The sequence below is a fragment of the Coregonus clupeaformis genome, chromosome 11 (genome assembly GCF_020615455.1).
Source record: "Coregonus clupeaformis isolate EN_2021a chromosome 11, ASM2061545v1, whole genome shotgun sequence".
Taxonomy (NCBI): Eukaryota; Metazoa; Chordata; class Actinopteri; order Salmoniformes; family Salmonidae; genus Coregonus; species Coregonus clupeaformis.
The window spans coordinates 39,755,533-39,773,157 of record NC_059202.1 but is presented as its reverse complement, the minus strand read 5'-3'; the positions used below and the strand labels follow the sequence as shown (position 1 = coordinate 39,773,157).

The 17,625-nt window shown below is 46.6% G+C and overlaps 1 protein-coding gene across 2 annotated transcripts in view; it reads right to left on the bottom strand.

The window, feature by feature from the left end:
- Window positions 1-17,183, bottom strand: part of LOC121577384 (LHFPL tetraspan subfamily member 3 protein-like) — a 72,389-nt gene extending 55,206 nt beyond the window's left edge. For both annotated transcript variants that reach the window (XM_041891140.2, XM_041891141.2), the window contains exon 1: window positions 15,492-17,183. In XM_041891140.2, coding sequence (XP_041747074.1) covers window positions 15,492-15,924 — 433 coding nt within the window. In that variant the 5' untranslated portion in view covers window positions 15,925-17,183. The remainder of the gene's footprint in view (window positions 1-15,491) is intronic.
- Window positions 17,184-17,625: the final 442 nt, after the last annotated feature.

Sequence of the window (17,625 nt, the reverse complement as noted above, 5' to 3'; positions counted from 1 at the left end):
CTGATGCGTGGTGCCGGAACTGGAGGTACCGGGCTGAGGACACGCATCTCAGGGCTAGTGCGGGGAGAAGCAACAGGGCATGCTGGACCCTGGGGACGCACCGTAGGCCTGATGCGTGGTGCCGGAACTGGAGGTACCGGGCTGAGGACACGCATCTCAGGGCTAGTGCGGGAAGCAGCAACAGGGCATGCTTGGCCCTGGGGACGCACCGTAGGCCTGATGCGTGGTGCCGGAACTGGAGGTACCGGGCTGAGGACACGCATCTCAGGGCTAGTGCGGGGAGAAGCAACAGGGCATGCTGGACCCTGGGAACGCACATAAGGGCTAGTGCGGAGAGCCGGAACAGGGCATGCTGGACCCTGGGGACTCACATTAAGCCTAGTGCGGAGAGCAGCAACAGGACGCACAGAACTCGGGAGACACACAGGAGGCTTGGGGCGTGGTGTAGGCACTGATGGGAAAGGGCTGGCGACGCGCACCGTATCCCTGGTGCAGTGGCCGGAACAGGCCGGGCCGGCTGGCGAAGCGCACCCGTATCCCTGGTGCGAGTGGCCGGAACAGGCCGGGCTGGGCTGGCGAAGCGCACCGTATCCCTGGTGCGAGTGGCCGGAACAGGCCGGGCTGGGCTGGCGAAGCGCACCGTATCCCTGGTGCGAGTGGCCGGAACAGGCCGGGCCGGGCTGGAGGCACACACCACTGGCTCTACCCCGGGAACTGGAACGGGCCGGACCGGACTGGATACACACCTCAGTCTCTCACGCCGTGCCTCTACATCTCCTTTCCCTACTTTGGCCAGTGACCCCCGTAACCTGGTTGCCTCTTGAATTCGCCCCTTCTCTGCCTCCGTTAGCCCCGTCGTCCAAGCCATGTGCCCCCCCAAAAAAACTTTTTGGGGTTGCCTCTCGTCCTTCCAACGATGATGGCCCTGCTGACGCCAGTTGCTCCTCTCTCGCCGGGCCTTGATCTTCCCCAGGTCCCTTGCCCCCGTTTAGACCCGAGCAGGCTGTCTGTAGACAGTAGACACAAGACAGTAATGTAGACAGTACACAACACTCCCCTGTTGTTTCACTATTTACATTAAATACATCTATCCCACTGGGGGTGTGAAGTCATCCACTCAGGAAAGTCTCCAATCAACTTTAAAACCTCTGCAATGTTAAGTCACATATTAAGGGGACTTCGAGTGGTTCTGGAATGGTTCCGACCAACATTGTTGTGTACAGAGCGCTCTGTGAACGGCGCAACATCAATTGCTGTGCACTCCGTGACAGCTTTAGTTGTCCCGCTTCGCATGCCGCTCTCCACTCTCATCTGAGATGCAGTATGTGAAATCTGACACCTCATTTGCATAGGGAGCAACACGTCACATTTTCTGGCCTATCCAGACAAAGGACCGATTTCTCCGCGCTATGAACCTTGCAGTCCCGCTTAAAATACGACATATGAAACGGAAGACCCTAGTGATTGCAGCAAACACAGTCCCATATAGCTGTGATGTTACCAGGTGGATTTAGAGCTCGCAACATGAAAAAATACAGCATAATTTTGTAGAATTGAAACAAGACTACTTTTTCTTCCTGGTCAGAGGGACAAAATCACCTTGTACTTAAAGCTGAAGTTTGAATGGCGTATCTGCATCGCTCAGAAGACACTAGGCAGAAAATCCTCTGTCTTCAGTTATATGGGGGCAGCAGGTAGCTTAGTGGTTAAGAGCGTTGTGCCAGTAACCGAAAGGTCGCTGGTTCTAATCCCTGAGACGACTAGGTGAAAAATCTGTCGATGTACCCTTGAGCAAGGCACTTAACCCGAATTGCTCCTGTAAGTCGCTCTGGATAAGAGCGTCTGCTAAATGACTAAAATGTAAATATGAAATGGTGGCTATTTTGTACTGTCACTAAGTATGATCATATTTATTTAACAGTATAAGAAAGGTGAAATATTATAGTAAGTTGTTTAGAATGTGATTGTTCATATATTTAGAAAGCATTTCAATAATTTCAAACCCTATTCCCCCAAGTTTGTGTATTATACTTTTTCTTTCATATTTTCATATTATTCTCATATTTGTACAGTGTACTTCACCTTGTGTCCTCAAAAGTGACTACGCCTCAGCAATTTATGACTATTTTTATAGAAAAAGTTGTCACAAGTGTAGAGAGGAGTAGGCAGGAGGCAGTCGCAGGTTTAGAACTACTGAATTTATTAAAGCACCACAGCTTAGAGCGGGACGAAACTCAAAATATAAAGCACTCAGGAAATAGTAGGAGAGATTCCTCTCAGGAAAACAAGCAACATATACAATGACCGACAAAGACAAATGACAGAGGGAGTATATATACAGTGATAGAGTGGGGATTGGAACCAGGTGTGTGTAAGTACCCCGAGGTGAGGCTGACCGTGACCCCCAGTCGTTCCATGAAGGCCTTCCAGACACGGGAGGTGAACTGAGGACGATGGTCAGACATGATGTCCTCCGGGATCCAGTAGTGCCGGAAGACGTGAGAGAAGAGAGCCTCCGTAGTCTGCATGGCTGTAGGGAGACCAGGTAGAGGAATCAAACGACAGGCTTTGGAAAACCAGTCCACAACGACCAGGACAGTGGTGTGCCTCTCCGAGGGGGGAAGGTCTGTGACAAAGTCCACGGAGAGATGGGACCAGGGTCGTTGTGGAACCGGCAGCGGGTGGAGTTTGCCATAGGGGAGGTGTCTCCTTGTCTTGCTCTGTGCGCAGGTGGAGCAGGAAGAGATGTAAACCCGGACGTCCCGTGCCAAGGTGGGCCACCAGTACTTGGCAGAGAGACAGTCGATAGTACGGGCTATACCCGGGTGCCCCGACACAGGTTCTGTGTGTGCCCAGGCGAGGAGACGGTCCCGCACATCAGAGGGCATGTAGTTACGCCCCTCGGTGTGGGCAGGTGAGGGCTCCTGTCGCAGGCTCGATGGATGTCCGCGTCCTCATTCCACAAGACAGGAGCCACAATGCGGGACAGGGGAATAATGGGTGTCGCTTCCTCCCTCTTATCCTCTGTGTCATGCATCGGCCTTAACGTTCTTAGATCCCGGCCGGTAGGAGAGGGTACAGTCAAACCTGGTGAAGAATAAGGCCCACCTGACCTGACGCGGGTTCAGCCTCTTCGCTGCTCGAATGTACTCTAGATTCTGGTCGTCCATCCAGACAAGGAATTGGTGTGCCGCCATGCCTTCAGCACCTTCTTGATGGCCAAGAACTCACGATCCCCCACGTCGTAATTCCGCTCCGCAGGAGACCGCTTCCATGAATAGAAGGTACGTGGATGAAGTTTAGGCGGCGATCCGGTACGTTGGGAGAGAACAGCCCCTACTCCAACCTCGGAGGCATCCACCTCCACGATGAAGGGCAGAGACGGGTTAGGGTGAGCCAGAACCAGTGCGTTCGTAAACCGTTCCTTGAGCGTACGAAAGGCTTCGTTGACCTCCCCAGTCCAGAGCAGCTGAAGAGGAACTCCCTTCAGGAGGGAGGTGAGAGGGGCCACCACTGTGCTGAAACCCCTGATGAAGCACCTGAAATAGTTGGAAAAACCTAGGAAGCGTTACAACGCCTTGATGTTGGAGGGAACAGGCCTCGACCGTACTGTGCTGACCCTCTGTTCTTCCATCTCCACTCCCGCGTTGGATATCCGATAGCCCAGGAAGGAGACCGCCTGCTGGAAGAAAAGGCAATTTTCCGCCTTGGTGTACAGGTGATGCCCTATCAGCCTCTCCAAAACGGACCTGACATGAGAGACATATTGCTCGCATGTAGTGGAGTACACCAAGATGTTGTCTATGTACACCACTACACAGCGACCCAACATTTCTCTAAACACCTCGTTAATGAAGGATTGGAACACCGAGGGTGCATTTGTCAGGCCGCAGGGCATTACCCTGTATTCGTAGTGCCTGGTGCTGGTGCTGAAGGCGGTCTTCCATTCATCCCCCTCTCTGATGCGCACCAGGTTGTAGACACTGTGTAAATCCAATTTGGTAAAGTACTTAGCACCGTGCATCTGTTCGATCACAGTGGGTATGAGAGGCAGGGGATAACTGAATTTAACCATAGCCTTATTCAGTGTCCGGTAATCGATACAGGGGCGGAGACCGCCGTCCTTCTTCTTCACGAAAGATAAGCTGGAAGAGGCCGGAGAGGTGGGCGGACGGAGGAATCCTTGGGCCAGCGCGTCCTGGATGTAGACCTCCATGGCTTCGGTCTCTGCATGCGAGAGAGGGTAGATGTGCCACCGTGGGAGGGTAGAACCAGGCAGTAGGTCGATAGTGCAGTCCCATGGGCGATGAGGGGGCAGGCACGTGGCACGAGTCTTCCAAAAAGCCACCTGTAGGTACCGGTATTCCTCACGTGGGTGACCTGGTCCGGACTTTCCACGGAGGTGGCACAGATAGACACCGAGAGATACCTCTCCTGACACTCCTGCGACCAACCCAACAACCTCCTCTCTGTCCACGATATACTGGTGTTATGGAACTGTAACCAGGGGAGACCTAACACTACGGGGTGTGCAGGAGAGTCTAAGATGAGGAATGTGATGCGTTCATGGTGGTTGTGATCAACTGTGAGGGAAATGGGAATCGTGGTCTGGCTCACCAGTCCTGTTCCTAGGGGACGGTTGACTTCCTGCAGTAGGAGCAGAGACCTTGTTGACGGCGGCGTTAACGTTCCTCTGGGGGAAGGTGCGTTGTGCCCACCTCCATAGGCTCAGTCTCGCTGGAGGTTCCTGAGAGAGACCCAAACCCCTGGGATGGGCGACGACGGGCACACAGGAGATTATCCAGGCGGATGGCCATGGCGATGAGCTGGTCCAGCGTGAGGTCCTCATCGCGACAGGCCCGCTCGGTCTGGACGTCCGCCTGTAGTCCGCTGCGGAAACCGTCAACAGGGCCTCGTCGTTCCAGCCAGTGGACGCAGCCACCGTCCGGAAATCCAGAGTGTTCTCAGACGCTGTCCTGGACCTCTGGAGCAGACGGAGGAGACGCTCACCTCCTTCTCGGCCCTCTGTTGGGTGGTCGAAAACGGCACAGAAGAGTTGGGTGAAGCGCTCATAGGACTGTACTTCTGGACCGTCCCTCTCCCAGACGGCGTGCGCCCACTCCAGAGCCCGGTGTGTAAGCACTGAAATCACCAAGGCCACCTTGTCCCTCTCGTAAGCCGTCCCAGCATGACGTGCAAGTTGGAGGTCACACTGCAGGAGAAACCCCCTACAGCGAGCTGGGGTGCCATCAAACCACTCCGGGAGAGGCAGGTGGACGTTGCTGATCGGACCAGGTGGTGTAGATGGTGGTGGGGTTGCTGGAATGACCGTGAGGAGCTGGGAAGGTGGAGGTGTAGCCTGCAGTTGGCGTACGGTCCGGATAACCTCGTCCATGGCAGTCCCGAGGTGCTCCAAGCACCTACAGCGGAGAGGTCGGGATGTCCTGCTGCCTCCTGTTTCCTTGGGTCGGTCATTCTGTCACAAGTGTAGAGTGGAGTAGGCAGGAGGCAGTCACAGGTTTAGAACTACTGAATTTATTAAAGTACCATAGCTTAAAGTGGGACGAAACCCACAGTGCAAAATATAAAGTACTCAGGAAATAGTAGGAGAGATTCCTCTCAGGAAAACAAGCAACATATACAATGACCGACAAAGACAAATTACAAAGGGAGTATATATACAGTGATAGAGTGGGGATTGGAACCAGGTGTGTGTAATGATGACGAGACAAGTCCGGGGTTGATGAGTGAAGGGCGTGGCCAGCAGCAGGTTCGGCAGCAGCTAGAAGGCCGGCAACACCGAGCACCTGAGCTGGACAGGAGGGGGAGCCAAAGCGAAGGCTGGTGTGACAAAATGTGAGATTTTACTCTATCTGGCAGTATAAGCACTAATATGTATTGTTTATGGCCCCCTCGTGATAAATAATTACTTTTGTGTATGTCTATTTAGACGGAAATCTACATTTTGACATTACATTTAACAGGAGGTTGTCTCTCTCAGAGGAACTGCTGAGGATGACTCACTCCACTGATCCAGAATCAGCTAGTCAACTAACAGGGTAGGGATCCTCAATTCACTGGGGCTCCATAACACTGCTCTGAAGTCAGTAAAAGATTGTGCCCACACAAGATTTTGACACGTCCTTTGAGAGAGGGTGTGTGTTCGAACCGTCGGCTTTTGATGAGCCCTACAAACCTCCAGATGACCCTCCCTAACCCTCCTAACCCTGTCTGACGACCCACCCTAAACCCTGGGTCCCTGGCTGATGAGCAGATGGCCTATGGCCCACTCACTCACTCAATCTAGTGGACAGGAACACAGTGTCATGTTCCACAGAATTAAACAGCACACAGGGTAGGGGTCATTACTGCATTTAAGCACACAGAGAGAGCGTGTGTGATTCAATATGCACGAACACACACAAACACAGCCGTGGACAATCCTGCAGACATAGATTACGTGTCTACGGCATATGGCTGAGGTTCCAGGAGTCAGGCATGGGTAAATAACTAATATATCATCACCACTAACAATCTATTAGTCTGATGCCAACATGCATATTCACTTTGTTTATGATTCGGTGCTGTAAGGGGCTTGATGTTTGTTTTCAAATTGAACGGCAGATTTAAGTGCCTCCTCATCAGGCCAGGGGCAGAGAGAAATTGAAGGTCACGCATCACGCAGTAGACTGCAGTCTGTTGGTAAGTTTCCCTACACTGTAAAACTTTTCCCTGTAAATGTACAGCATTATACTGGCACCAGAGTTGCCAGCTTAATACTGTAAATTGGCTTTACAGCATAGATGCAGTTATATCTTTGACAGTACTATTTTCCTTACTGTAAAAACACATTACAACATACCTGCTGTAAATTGACAGGGATGTTATAATGTTTTAAAGTAAGGAAAATAATACTGGTCATATCTTTTGAACCGCTAGAATCAAGCCAATTTGTCTGTAGTAATGGTGACAACATACCTGTCAATTATTATCTAGGTGATATTTTTCTTGGTTGCACAGCAAGTTATTTACGAGCAATTTAGAGCAGACCGAAATGGCATGCAGTAATTCAACATTGGCTAGCAATAAAGATAATAATAAACAAGTCAAGGTACCGTACCTATCCAGCAGCTGCTTTAAGAAGATATTTACATAATATAATATAATAATATAATAATATAATAACATCTCACCTGACAGCATGAGGTAATAATAACTTTTTTTGAATCTACTAATAAGAATTTGAATCTACAGTAGGCATAAGCTATTACTGTAAAGAAATACAGTATGTCTGAGTAATTTTTACAGGAAGCTTCTAAATACAGTTAATAACAGTCTTTTTCAACATTTTACCCATAATGCAGTGCAATCTACAGTATTAATATTGTAAAACACATTTACGGTATTTTACTGTTCAAATTACAGAAAAGTCTTACAGTGTAGGGATCTGATGGTGCTCTCTGAAACACTCACACACTCCAGTGCAGGAATGCATGCACATATGCATGTGCACACACACATTCTGTATTGCAAACACTGGCCACATCTGGTCTTCAGGTTTAATGGTGCTGGCTCTCTCTTTCACAGAGCTCTCTCTCTCCCTCATTCTCTCTCTCTCTTTCTCTTTCTTTCTTTCTCTCTCTCCTGCAGCAATGCATCTCTCCAATTAACTGGTCTTTAATGCTCCTTTCAGTAACAGCCTCTCAGTGAAGCTAATGGACTGTGAGAATAAGAGCCAGAGAGAGAGAAAGGGAGAAAGGGAGAGCGAGAGAGAGAGAGAGCAGAGAGAGAGAGAGAGAGAGAGAGAGAGAGAGAGAGAGAGAGAATCATCATATTCTCAACCTCATATTTTCATACATTGTCTGTCTGTCTGTCTGTGTCCAGAAAGCTTATGTTTCTATTAAATGTGTTATCTGCCATTTCTCCGCTTTTTGCTGCAGCTCTTCTCTTTTTCTCAACCTATTTCCTTTTATCTTTTTTATCCTTAATTTCTCACCACTCATTTCATTTTTCTCTTTAACACTCCATGATGTGATGGTAGAGTGTATATTTCTCCCCTCTCCCCAACGTCAGCCTGAAGTGGTTCTTCTGAGGCTGATATGTAATGACATCGAGCATTACATTTACTCCCCAAGTTCCTTGTTGAATTACCTCCAAACGCTCAAATGCTGGCTTTGATGCACACGCAAACACACACACTCCAAAGCACTAATAGGAACAAACGCTACAGTAAGTCCCTAGGTGTGCACTTAAACCTAAGCAAGCAGTGTATGTGTGTGTGCATGTGTGTGTCTGTGCTTGTGTGCATGTGTGTGTGTGCGTATGTTTGTGTTTATGTGTGTGAGCCAGATAGCCATGTGGTTGTGTCTCATTTAAGGTCATGTTGCAAGTTCAATTTGCCAATAAAAATATAATATACACCACTTGTAAAGGCATTACCCCCAAAAAAACAGGTTGTTTTTTTTACTAGCAACTGGCAGGATGTATCTGGCAGCTTTAGATGAGAGGGGAAAATGAATATATTTGCTAGCTATCCATCTGATTGATAAAGTTGATAAAAATGCCATTAGCTAGCTACACTGAAACAGCTGGGGGAAAGCTAGCTAACATTACCTAACTCACACCATCAGTCTCTGAGTTGACCTTAGCTATCGAGCTAGCTAACTAGCTAAGTGGACTGTAGCTAGGTTTCTAGAAAATAACAACTATATATTTTCTTGCTATACTTTAAAGACTATTTACTATTGAACACTTTTTGTCAAACTACTTCGTTTCCCTGCCTGTTTAATGATGCATTGGTGACTGAAAAGGTTGGCAAGAAAAATACCCCTCTTGATTTCACTGGAAATGGGCTGTGTTGTCTTGGTATAATTTAGCTTAATAGGCTTGTGCACATTTACAATATGATTACATTGACGGGGGGAGCTGGTCCTAGATCACTATTCCTACTCTGAAGATGCTTTGCAGTCAGACTGCAATACAACTGCAGTACAATGCAGTATAACTGCAGTTAGAGTGCAGTATAACTGCAGTTAGAGTGCAGTATAACTGCAGTATGCTGCAAATACTGTGTCCAAAATAACCGTTTTTTTACTGCAGTAATTTTGCAGGGTAACTGCAGTTACAGTGCAGTATAACTGAAGTTCAAGTGCAGTACACTCATGTTATTCTGCAATTACTGCATCCAAAATGCCACAGTCAACTGCAGTTACTGCACCTTTACTGCAGTTTCAAACTGCAATCTTTTTTTGTAAGGGGTGTGGTGTGTCTGATATACATGAATAAAAATGTATTCACCATGGACATGAGACTTTCATTTATTTGAGACCTTTTGAATCATAAACTGTAAGTGTATTTGTCTTAATGTTTAAGTTACCACAGAAGTTAGTACAAATGTGAAGACCAATATGACAAACATGCTATGAAAAAGTTATTGCTTTGTAATCTTACAATAAAAACATGTAAATGAGTTGTTTATACAACATTTTCTTGCATTTAGTCATCCCCAAAATGTGGCCATTGAAAACCTTGATAGATCCATCCTTCCTCAGTCTTGATAGATCCATCCTTCCTCAGTAGACTCCTTCTTACCTACTCCTGTCTCTCTGTCTTCTTCTAGTTTAAAAACTATACGGCTGTAGTCCAGTGCTTCATTGTCAAAAGAAACACACTCGCACACAGCCATCTGGTGCAGCCAGGCAGTCAAATGGCCTTCCCCTGAACATCAAGCAAGGACAATGTTCTATTTCAAGTTTTTATGGTGTGTGTGCAGCCCAGCAGAATACTGTATAATCGATTTTATCACCAATTTACAATGTCAGATTTTGTTTGATTGTTGACATATCAGATTGATACATACAGTATATGCACTACTAATTATATATATATATATACATCTTTCTTTTATGAAACATGGCCTTTAACAGAGCGTGCTGTAGGGCAGAAAACAGAGCTCAATAAGCTATGGGACCGAAATGGACCTTATACTTTTACACTCTAACGCAGGGCTCTAGCCTTTACCATGCATTTAGCATACGCTTATCCAGAGCAACCTAAAATCACTAATGTAGGCAAAACAACCACATCATGATCACAAAAATCTTCCTCAAAATAGCTGTTATCTGCACAATCAGTGCTAGTAAGAGCATAACCCTAAACAGTACATGCAGTAGGATAGATTCAATGTTCTTGAGCTCACACATTCTCTAGGTCTAGGTAATGTCTTAGTTCACTCACAGCAATTCACACCAATGAGTCATTCCCAATGTGCTTGTTTCTCACTACAGGAACAACAGCTTATTCACAATGTTCTGGCTGAAAAAACAACAGCAGAAACTACAGAGGGAAGGAGATAAAAATGTGCACAACATGACAACAAAATTTGCAGAGGAGAAATTATCATTGACCTCACGCTCTGGTTGCCTCTAAGGGCACTGCCTGCACTGACGGCTTTGTTAAGCTTTTCGCTGTTAATTGGTGCACCAAGTGGAGAGCTCCAGGATCAGAGGGAGAGAGTGAGGATAGAGAGAGAGGGAAAGGGAGAGAGGCACGCACTGTACAGACTGCAAGGAGGAGAGCTGCAGGATCTGACGAGAGAGGAAGCGAGGGAGGAGAGAGAAAACAGAGAGAGAGAGGAAGCACGTACTATACCGACTGCAATTAGGCTTAGAACAGAGGAAGGGTAGGGAGGGAGGGAAAAATAAAGTGAAAAAGGACAGATATGGGGGTAAGGTTAAAATTAAGGATAGAAAGAGGAAGAAAGTTCCTAAACCCAGAGGTGCACCATCGCAAGACTTCCGGGAACGCTTGCGAAACAGATCAAATAGACCAGGCTGGGGTTTAGGGTTTGGGGTTTGATAAGTCAATGAGAGAAGTGAAAGATTCTTCCTTAGTTGTCCTTTTCTCGAAATCTAAAGGCACAACCTAGACTCGAGCCAATGTCTTAATTGTTGAACATCGTGAAAGTGACAAACTGAAACGTTTTTATTTTAGCCAAAAACAACTTTATATCGAAGAAGTGCCTTTCATTTGATGGCTTGCATACGCGCAGTTCGGCACGAGACGACCGTTAGACCCGATGAGGTGTTACTGCGCATGAGCTTAGCTAGCCAACGTAGCCATGACATCGGGGTGAGTAGGGAACAGTCTCGAAAACCCGACCCTAGGCAACAGTGACTAGGGTCTGGTTTCAATTACGGACTCTTTTGGCAACTTCGATAAGGGGAAAAAACATGTTCCGGGTTGGGTCCTCTTCTCACATTTTCCGGGGTGGGACAGATAACTCTCCCAACAAATCACGAGGCAGACATGCCAGAACGTTGCGATTCGAAACCAAAGTTTGCAGGCAAAACCTTTACAGTGGTTTTAGGCAAGGTAGTTGATGCAAGCTAGCCACTTACGAAATGCACTCATTAAAAAGAACCTCCATGATCTCCATCTTGCTAGCTACTATTTTGTATTTTATTCAAGCGGATAAAGTAGTGACGTAGGCAGTGAATAAGTTCCTCTATGCCAAAATAGTCTGTCATTGAAACCAGACCCTAGTTGCCTAGGGTTGGGTTTTCGAGACTAGGTAGGGAAGGGAGTCCTTGGAAGGGAGAAGTGGCGAGTGGGACCGAAAAGGAGCACTTATGCGCTCTATGCGTTTTTAGGAAACGCATGGAGTGCACTACACACACGGATGGTAGACATTTTGAGTAGCTATAATATAATCTCTACTGCTCCTCCACTAATGTCTCCTGGTGGTTTTTACTCTCTCATTAACGATGCATCTTATTTCCTGGGTTTTGCATGCAGCCTTTTCACAACTCTTTTCCCCAGGTTTCAACCGAGAGATCCAGAGAAATATATATATATATTCGCCCTCAGAACAGCCTCAATTCGTTGGCGCATGGACTCTACAAGGTGTTGAAAGTGTTCCACAGGGATGCTGGCCCATGTTGATCCAATGCTTCCCACAGTTGTGTCTTATATTGCTTATATTGACTTGTACTGATTTGTATTACTCTCTAGTCTCAAGGCTAGAAAACATAACATTAGGGTAAGGGTCACATCAGGAATGCAAGTAAAGTGAACCACCTGTGCACCACTGCCAAGCCACGTCAGATAGAAGCCGAGTTAAGCCTTGCCTAACCTAACCTTGAGCGAAACAAAAAGTAATGGAGGTTGACTCTGATGAATAGTGAAGCTGGCCTGGCCTGGCACGCACGCTTGCACGCATACACACACACACACACACACACACACACACACACACACACACACAACTCCTGTTGGTTTGAAAGGGCTGCTTGTTTCCCTCGACTCTTTCATCTCTCTAACTGCAGCACCACGAGCACAGTGGTGTCCTCATTAAGACTGGCTTATTGCTGCCTTTATTCAGACCAAGATAACACATCATAGACCTGGACTCCTTCCAAATAATCGCCTTCTCATTCAGAGTGTGTGTGTGTGGTCAGAGAGAGAGAGAGAGAGAGAGAGAGAGAGAGAGAGAGAGAGAGAGAGAGAGAGAGAGAGAGAGAGAGAGAGAGAGAGAGAGAGAGAGAGAGAGAGAGAGAGAGAGAGAGAGAGAGAGAGAGAGAGAGAGAGAGAGAGAGAGAGAGAGAGAGAGAGAGAGAGAGAGAGAGAGAGAGAGAGAGAGAGAGAGAGAGAGAGAGAGAGAGAGAGAGAGAGAGAGAGAGAGAGAGAGAGAGAGAGAGCAGGAACTGTTTGATGCAATGTTTATTTACATGTTTAGATTGATTTGAGCAGAAGGAAAGAAGATACCAGGAATTTGACAGAATTAATGGAATGGAATCTTATCTGATCTAGAAGGTTCTAAAACAAAACAAATTTAAGAGTATCTTACATTAGCATAAAAACACTAAGTAAATATACTGTATCTTGATGGTATTCAATCATATCTAATTCCTATATAGCGCACTACTTTTTACCAGAGCCCTATGTGCCCTGGTCAAAAGCAGTGTAATATAAAGGGAAAAGGTTGCAATTTCGGACACAGCCTAAGTAACTACACTGTTGCGTCAGTGCTCCAGTGGGAAATCAACACAACGTGGTACTCAGGCTATTCTGCTAAAGATGACTGTAACCCATTTAAATGTATTCATGTTCAATCAGGCGACTCCTGACATTATTTAGTGAAATTGAAGGGAAGGAAACCTGGCATGGGGTCAGGTAATTATGTTCATCCTGTGTAGTGAATTAGAATTAGTCATTTTTACTGGTTAAATAGCTGCAAATTGAACTCATACGAGGAAAAAGTGGAATCCGCAAACTGCTCGAAAAATAATTACAAGTGAATTGGACCATAATCCAAAAACATCTACTGCACTGAGGACCTCAATTCACCTCTCTTTTACCACACTTTATCTATCCATGTATATGGAATATGCAGTAATTCTTCTGACTTAAATGCATATTCTCCTCGTTATACACAGAGTATACAAAACATTAAGAACACCTTCCTAATATTGAGTTGCCTAACCCTGACCCCCCTTTGCCCTCAGAACAGCCTCAATTAGTCGGGGCATGGACTCTATAAGGTGTCGAAAACGTTCCACAGGGATGCTGGCCGATGTTGACTCCAATGCTTCCCACAGTTGTGTCAAGTTGTCTGGATGTCCTTTGGGTGGTGGACCATTCTTAATACACACAGGAAACTGTTAAGCGTGAAAAACCCAGCAGCGTTGAAGTTCTTGACACAAACCGGTGCACCTGGCACCTACCACCTGGCACTTAAATATTTTGTCTTGCCCATTCACCCTCTGAATGGCACACATACACAATCCATGTCTCAATTGTCTCAAGGCTTAAAAATGATTATTTAACCTGTCTCCTCCCCTTCATCTACACTGATTGAAGTGGATTTAACAAGTGACATCAATAAGGGATTCACCTGGTCAGTCTATGTCATGGATGTTCTTAATGATTTGTATACTCAGTGTATTCTGAACTGCATGCACCTGTGACAATAACATGACTGCAGGTGAAACCCCTATAGCTGTCCATTCAACACCAAGGACAGCTCTAACTGGTCTATCTCTCCCTGCAGAACCACCTGCTAACCAACCTATACTGAACAAAAATATGAACGCAACATGCAACAATTTCAACGATTTCAACGTTCATTAAAGGAAATCAGTCTATTGAAATAAATAAATGTGGCCCTAATCTATGGATTTCACATGACTGGGCAGGGGCGCAGCCATGGGTGGGCTTGGAACCCACTTGGGAGCCAGGCCCAGCCAATCAGAATGAGTTTTCCCCACAAAAGGGCTTTATTACAGATGGAAATACTCCTCAGTTTCATCAGCTGTTCGGGTGACTGGTCTCAGACGATTCCGCAGGTGAAGAAGCCGGATGTGGAGGTCCTGGGCTGGTGTGGTTACAAGTGGTCTGCGGTTGTGAGGCCGGTTGGACGTACTGCCAAATTCTCTAAAACGACGTTGGAGGCGGAAATTAACATTCAATTCTCTGGCAACAGCTCTGGTGGACATTCCTGCAGTCAGCATGACAATTGCAGGCTCCCTCAATACTTGAGACATCTGTGGCATTGTGTTGTGTGACAAAACTGCACATTTTAGAGTGACCTTTTATTGTCCCCAGCACAAGGTGCACCTATGTGATGATCATGCCGTTTAATCAGCTTCTTGATATGCCACACCTCAGGTGGATGGATTATCTTGGCAAAGGAGAAATGCTCACTAACAGGGATGTAAACAAATGTGTGTACAACATTTGAGAGAAATAAGCTTTTTGTGCTTATGGAAAAATTCTGGGATCTTTTATTTCAGGTCATGAAACATGGGACCAACACTTTGCATGTTGCGCTTATATTTTTGTTCAGTATACATGGCTGTCCATTCAGTACCATGGTCAGAGTCAACCGACATAAGTACAGCATTACAACCCCTACAGGTCCCTTCAGCACCGTGGACAGCGCCAATCGCAATACCTAACCATTCTACATGGCTCTCCGTTCAGCACCATGGACAGTACCACATCACATATCTCTTTTCAGCACCACAGACAGGATTAAAACGGCATTGCTGTTCATTCAGCACCACCTGCCTACCACCCTACAGTCGGCAGGACAGAGTACCCTCCTAACCAGTTTAGGAGAATATTAGGACGGGAAAACATACTAGATGGATAGACATAGGGCTATTTCCTAATTCATTGGAATTGTTACAATGTAGGGCCAACATTGTGTCAGTGCAGGGGCAGTCCGCAGTAGTCTATTTCTTAACATGAAACATGAAATCTTAACACTTGACTAGCTCCATGCACGGGAAGACACTGATATAATAGGCATATGTGTTATATTTTGATCACTTAACCAGGCCAGATAAGCTAACCATAATATTCAGTTCATTTGTATGCATATAGCTAACTTAAAACGCTATACACAAACCTTGCAGGAGGAAGGTTTAGGACTACTTACAAGACATTACTCCAAAAACAAGCTGACCTAGCGGCACTCACTGACTTACCCGAGGCCCCCTGCATCCAGCCGCAGATCTTATAGACGGTGTTGGTGGAGAACAGGAAGAAGAGAGTGAAAGAAGCAATGCAAGCTATCACCAGCATCATTGACATCCCGACGAAGAACGACGCGGCCTTGAACGCGGTGGAAGGGATCTGAGCGAACTCGGTGAAGGTTCCTGTGCAGTCGAGCTCCCTCTGGATCCCGTCGCCGGTGCAGAAGTGGAAGAGGCCGAAGTAGCCGGCCTGCGGGGTGTCCACGCCGTCCCCGATCCAATAGGGCTGGCTGAAGATCACCACGTTCAAGATGGCGAACAGGATGGTGAAGATGGCCCACAGGAGTCCGATGGCACGGGAGTTGCGGACGTAGTTATGCTGGTATAGTTTAATGTCTTCCGAAGACATCGATGGGAGCATCGACGCAGCCGATCCGGGAATCATTGTAGCACAGTTAGTGTTGTATCCCAGTCCCGGTATTCTTATGATGTAGGTAAGCCTATTAAAGTAGGTCTATGAGCAACGGGGGGCACTGACTAATTAATTAGTTGAGAAATGCAGGAGTGAGTAGATATTTTTTGCTGTAGAAATGCAACCCAATGTAGCCTAGATAGATATCCACCCATGCAACTGAATGAATCACAGTAAAGGCAACATCTGGCAAGCATATTCAACTGGATAGCCAAAAGCTCATCTGCAAGCTCGCGCCTATATTTAGCCTAAACGATAACTCTGAGAACTTGGCGACTCCTGAACTAGCCTGTATGAGAAATAATTCCCTCCCACCTTTCTCATAGGCTATGTATGGCTGTCTAGCCGTTTGTCAGACATCGCTTCTGGCACGTGTCACTTGTATGTCTCCGGAATACCTCCTTGAAAAACACAGCAAATATCAGATTGTTATTCGGATATTACCCATAACACATGACTCATTATAAGATTCAAACCAATATCAAATAATAAGGCCTTCCAATAGCTTACAGAACAGCAGTTATTGCAATAGCCTATGGCTCTTTCCTAAGCAATGATGACGACAGCGACGGTGTCAAACCCGAGCAAACGAAACGCAATGTCTATGATGCCTTCCCTCCGGTATAGCCCAAATCACATTCCTACGGGATAATTCACAGCATCTAGTCGGCACAGCCCGGTCCAGGTAGTTGCTACGGAGATTTTTTTCACGAGCTACCGCAGCATCAGCAGCCTCCGTCAGTGATGCCGGAAGAAGGATGAGGAGGATGAGAGGAAAGAGAGAGACACGATTCAATATCCTCACCAGAGGAAGTAGACAATGATGTGCATGTCAGCGCTGACGGTGATCCGTTCTCTCAACTTATAACAACTCTGTTTCTGTCTGTCCCATGAGCTGGTTTAATGTAGGCTGTTACATTCTAAGCACGATCTTCAAAGATAAGTATAGCCGACGTGACAAGCCGTCAAACACACTGCTGCATCACGACCCAATCTCGCTCTAGCTCTGGTAGGCTACCCTCTCTGTAGGCTAGGCTACGGCAACAGGATCCACATGACAATCCCTCCTAAATCATCGCAATCAGATGATCAGAGCCGTTCGTGCGTCGAAATGGAGCCTATACAATAATCTCGGAGCCGTTTTGCTCACGCGGCTCGGTCAGGGCGAAATTGTCCTCCACAGACAGATTCAGTGGCACAGGCCAGGTTTGGTTAGTGCACGCGGCGCGCCTCCCCCGGTCTTTCTCAAAAATGTTAGACTACCTGCCATGCAGAACTGATCGCCACCGCTGCTGCTGTGCTCATAACAGTGGGGCCAATATGTATTGTTATTATACTGAACAAAAATATAAACTCAACATGTAAAGTGTTGGTCGCATGTTTCATGAGCTGAAATAAAAGATCCCAGAAATGTGTTTACATCCCTGTTTGTGAGCTTTTTTTTATTTTTATTTGTACATTTAAGTCATTTAGCAGATGCTCTTACTGTTATACTATTCCAGGTATTCCTTAAAGAGGTAGAGTTTCAAGTGTCTCCGGAAGGTGGTCAGTGACTCAGCTGTCCTGGCGTTGTGGGGGAGCTTGTTCCACCATTGGGGTGCCAGAGCAGTGAATAGCTTTGACTGGGCTGAGCGGGAACTGTACTTCCGTAGGGGTAGGGGGGTTAGCAGGCCA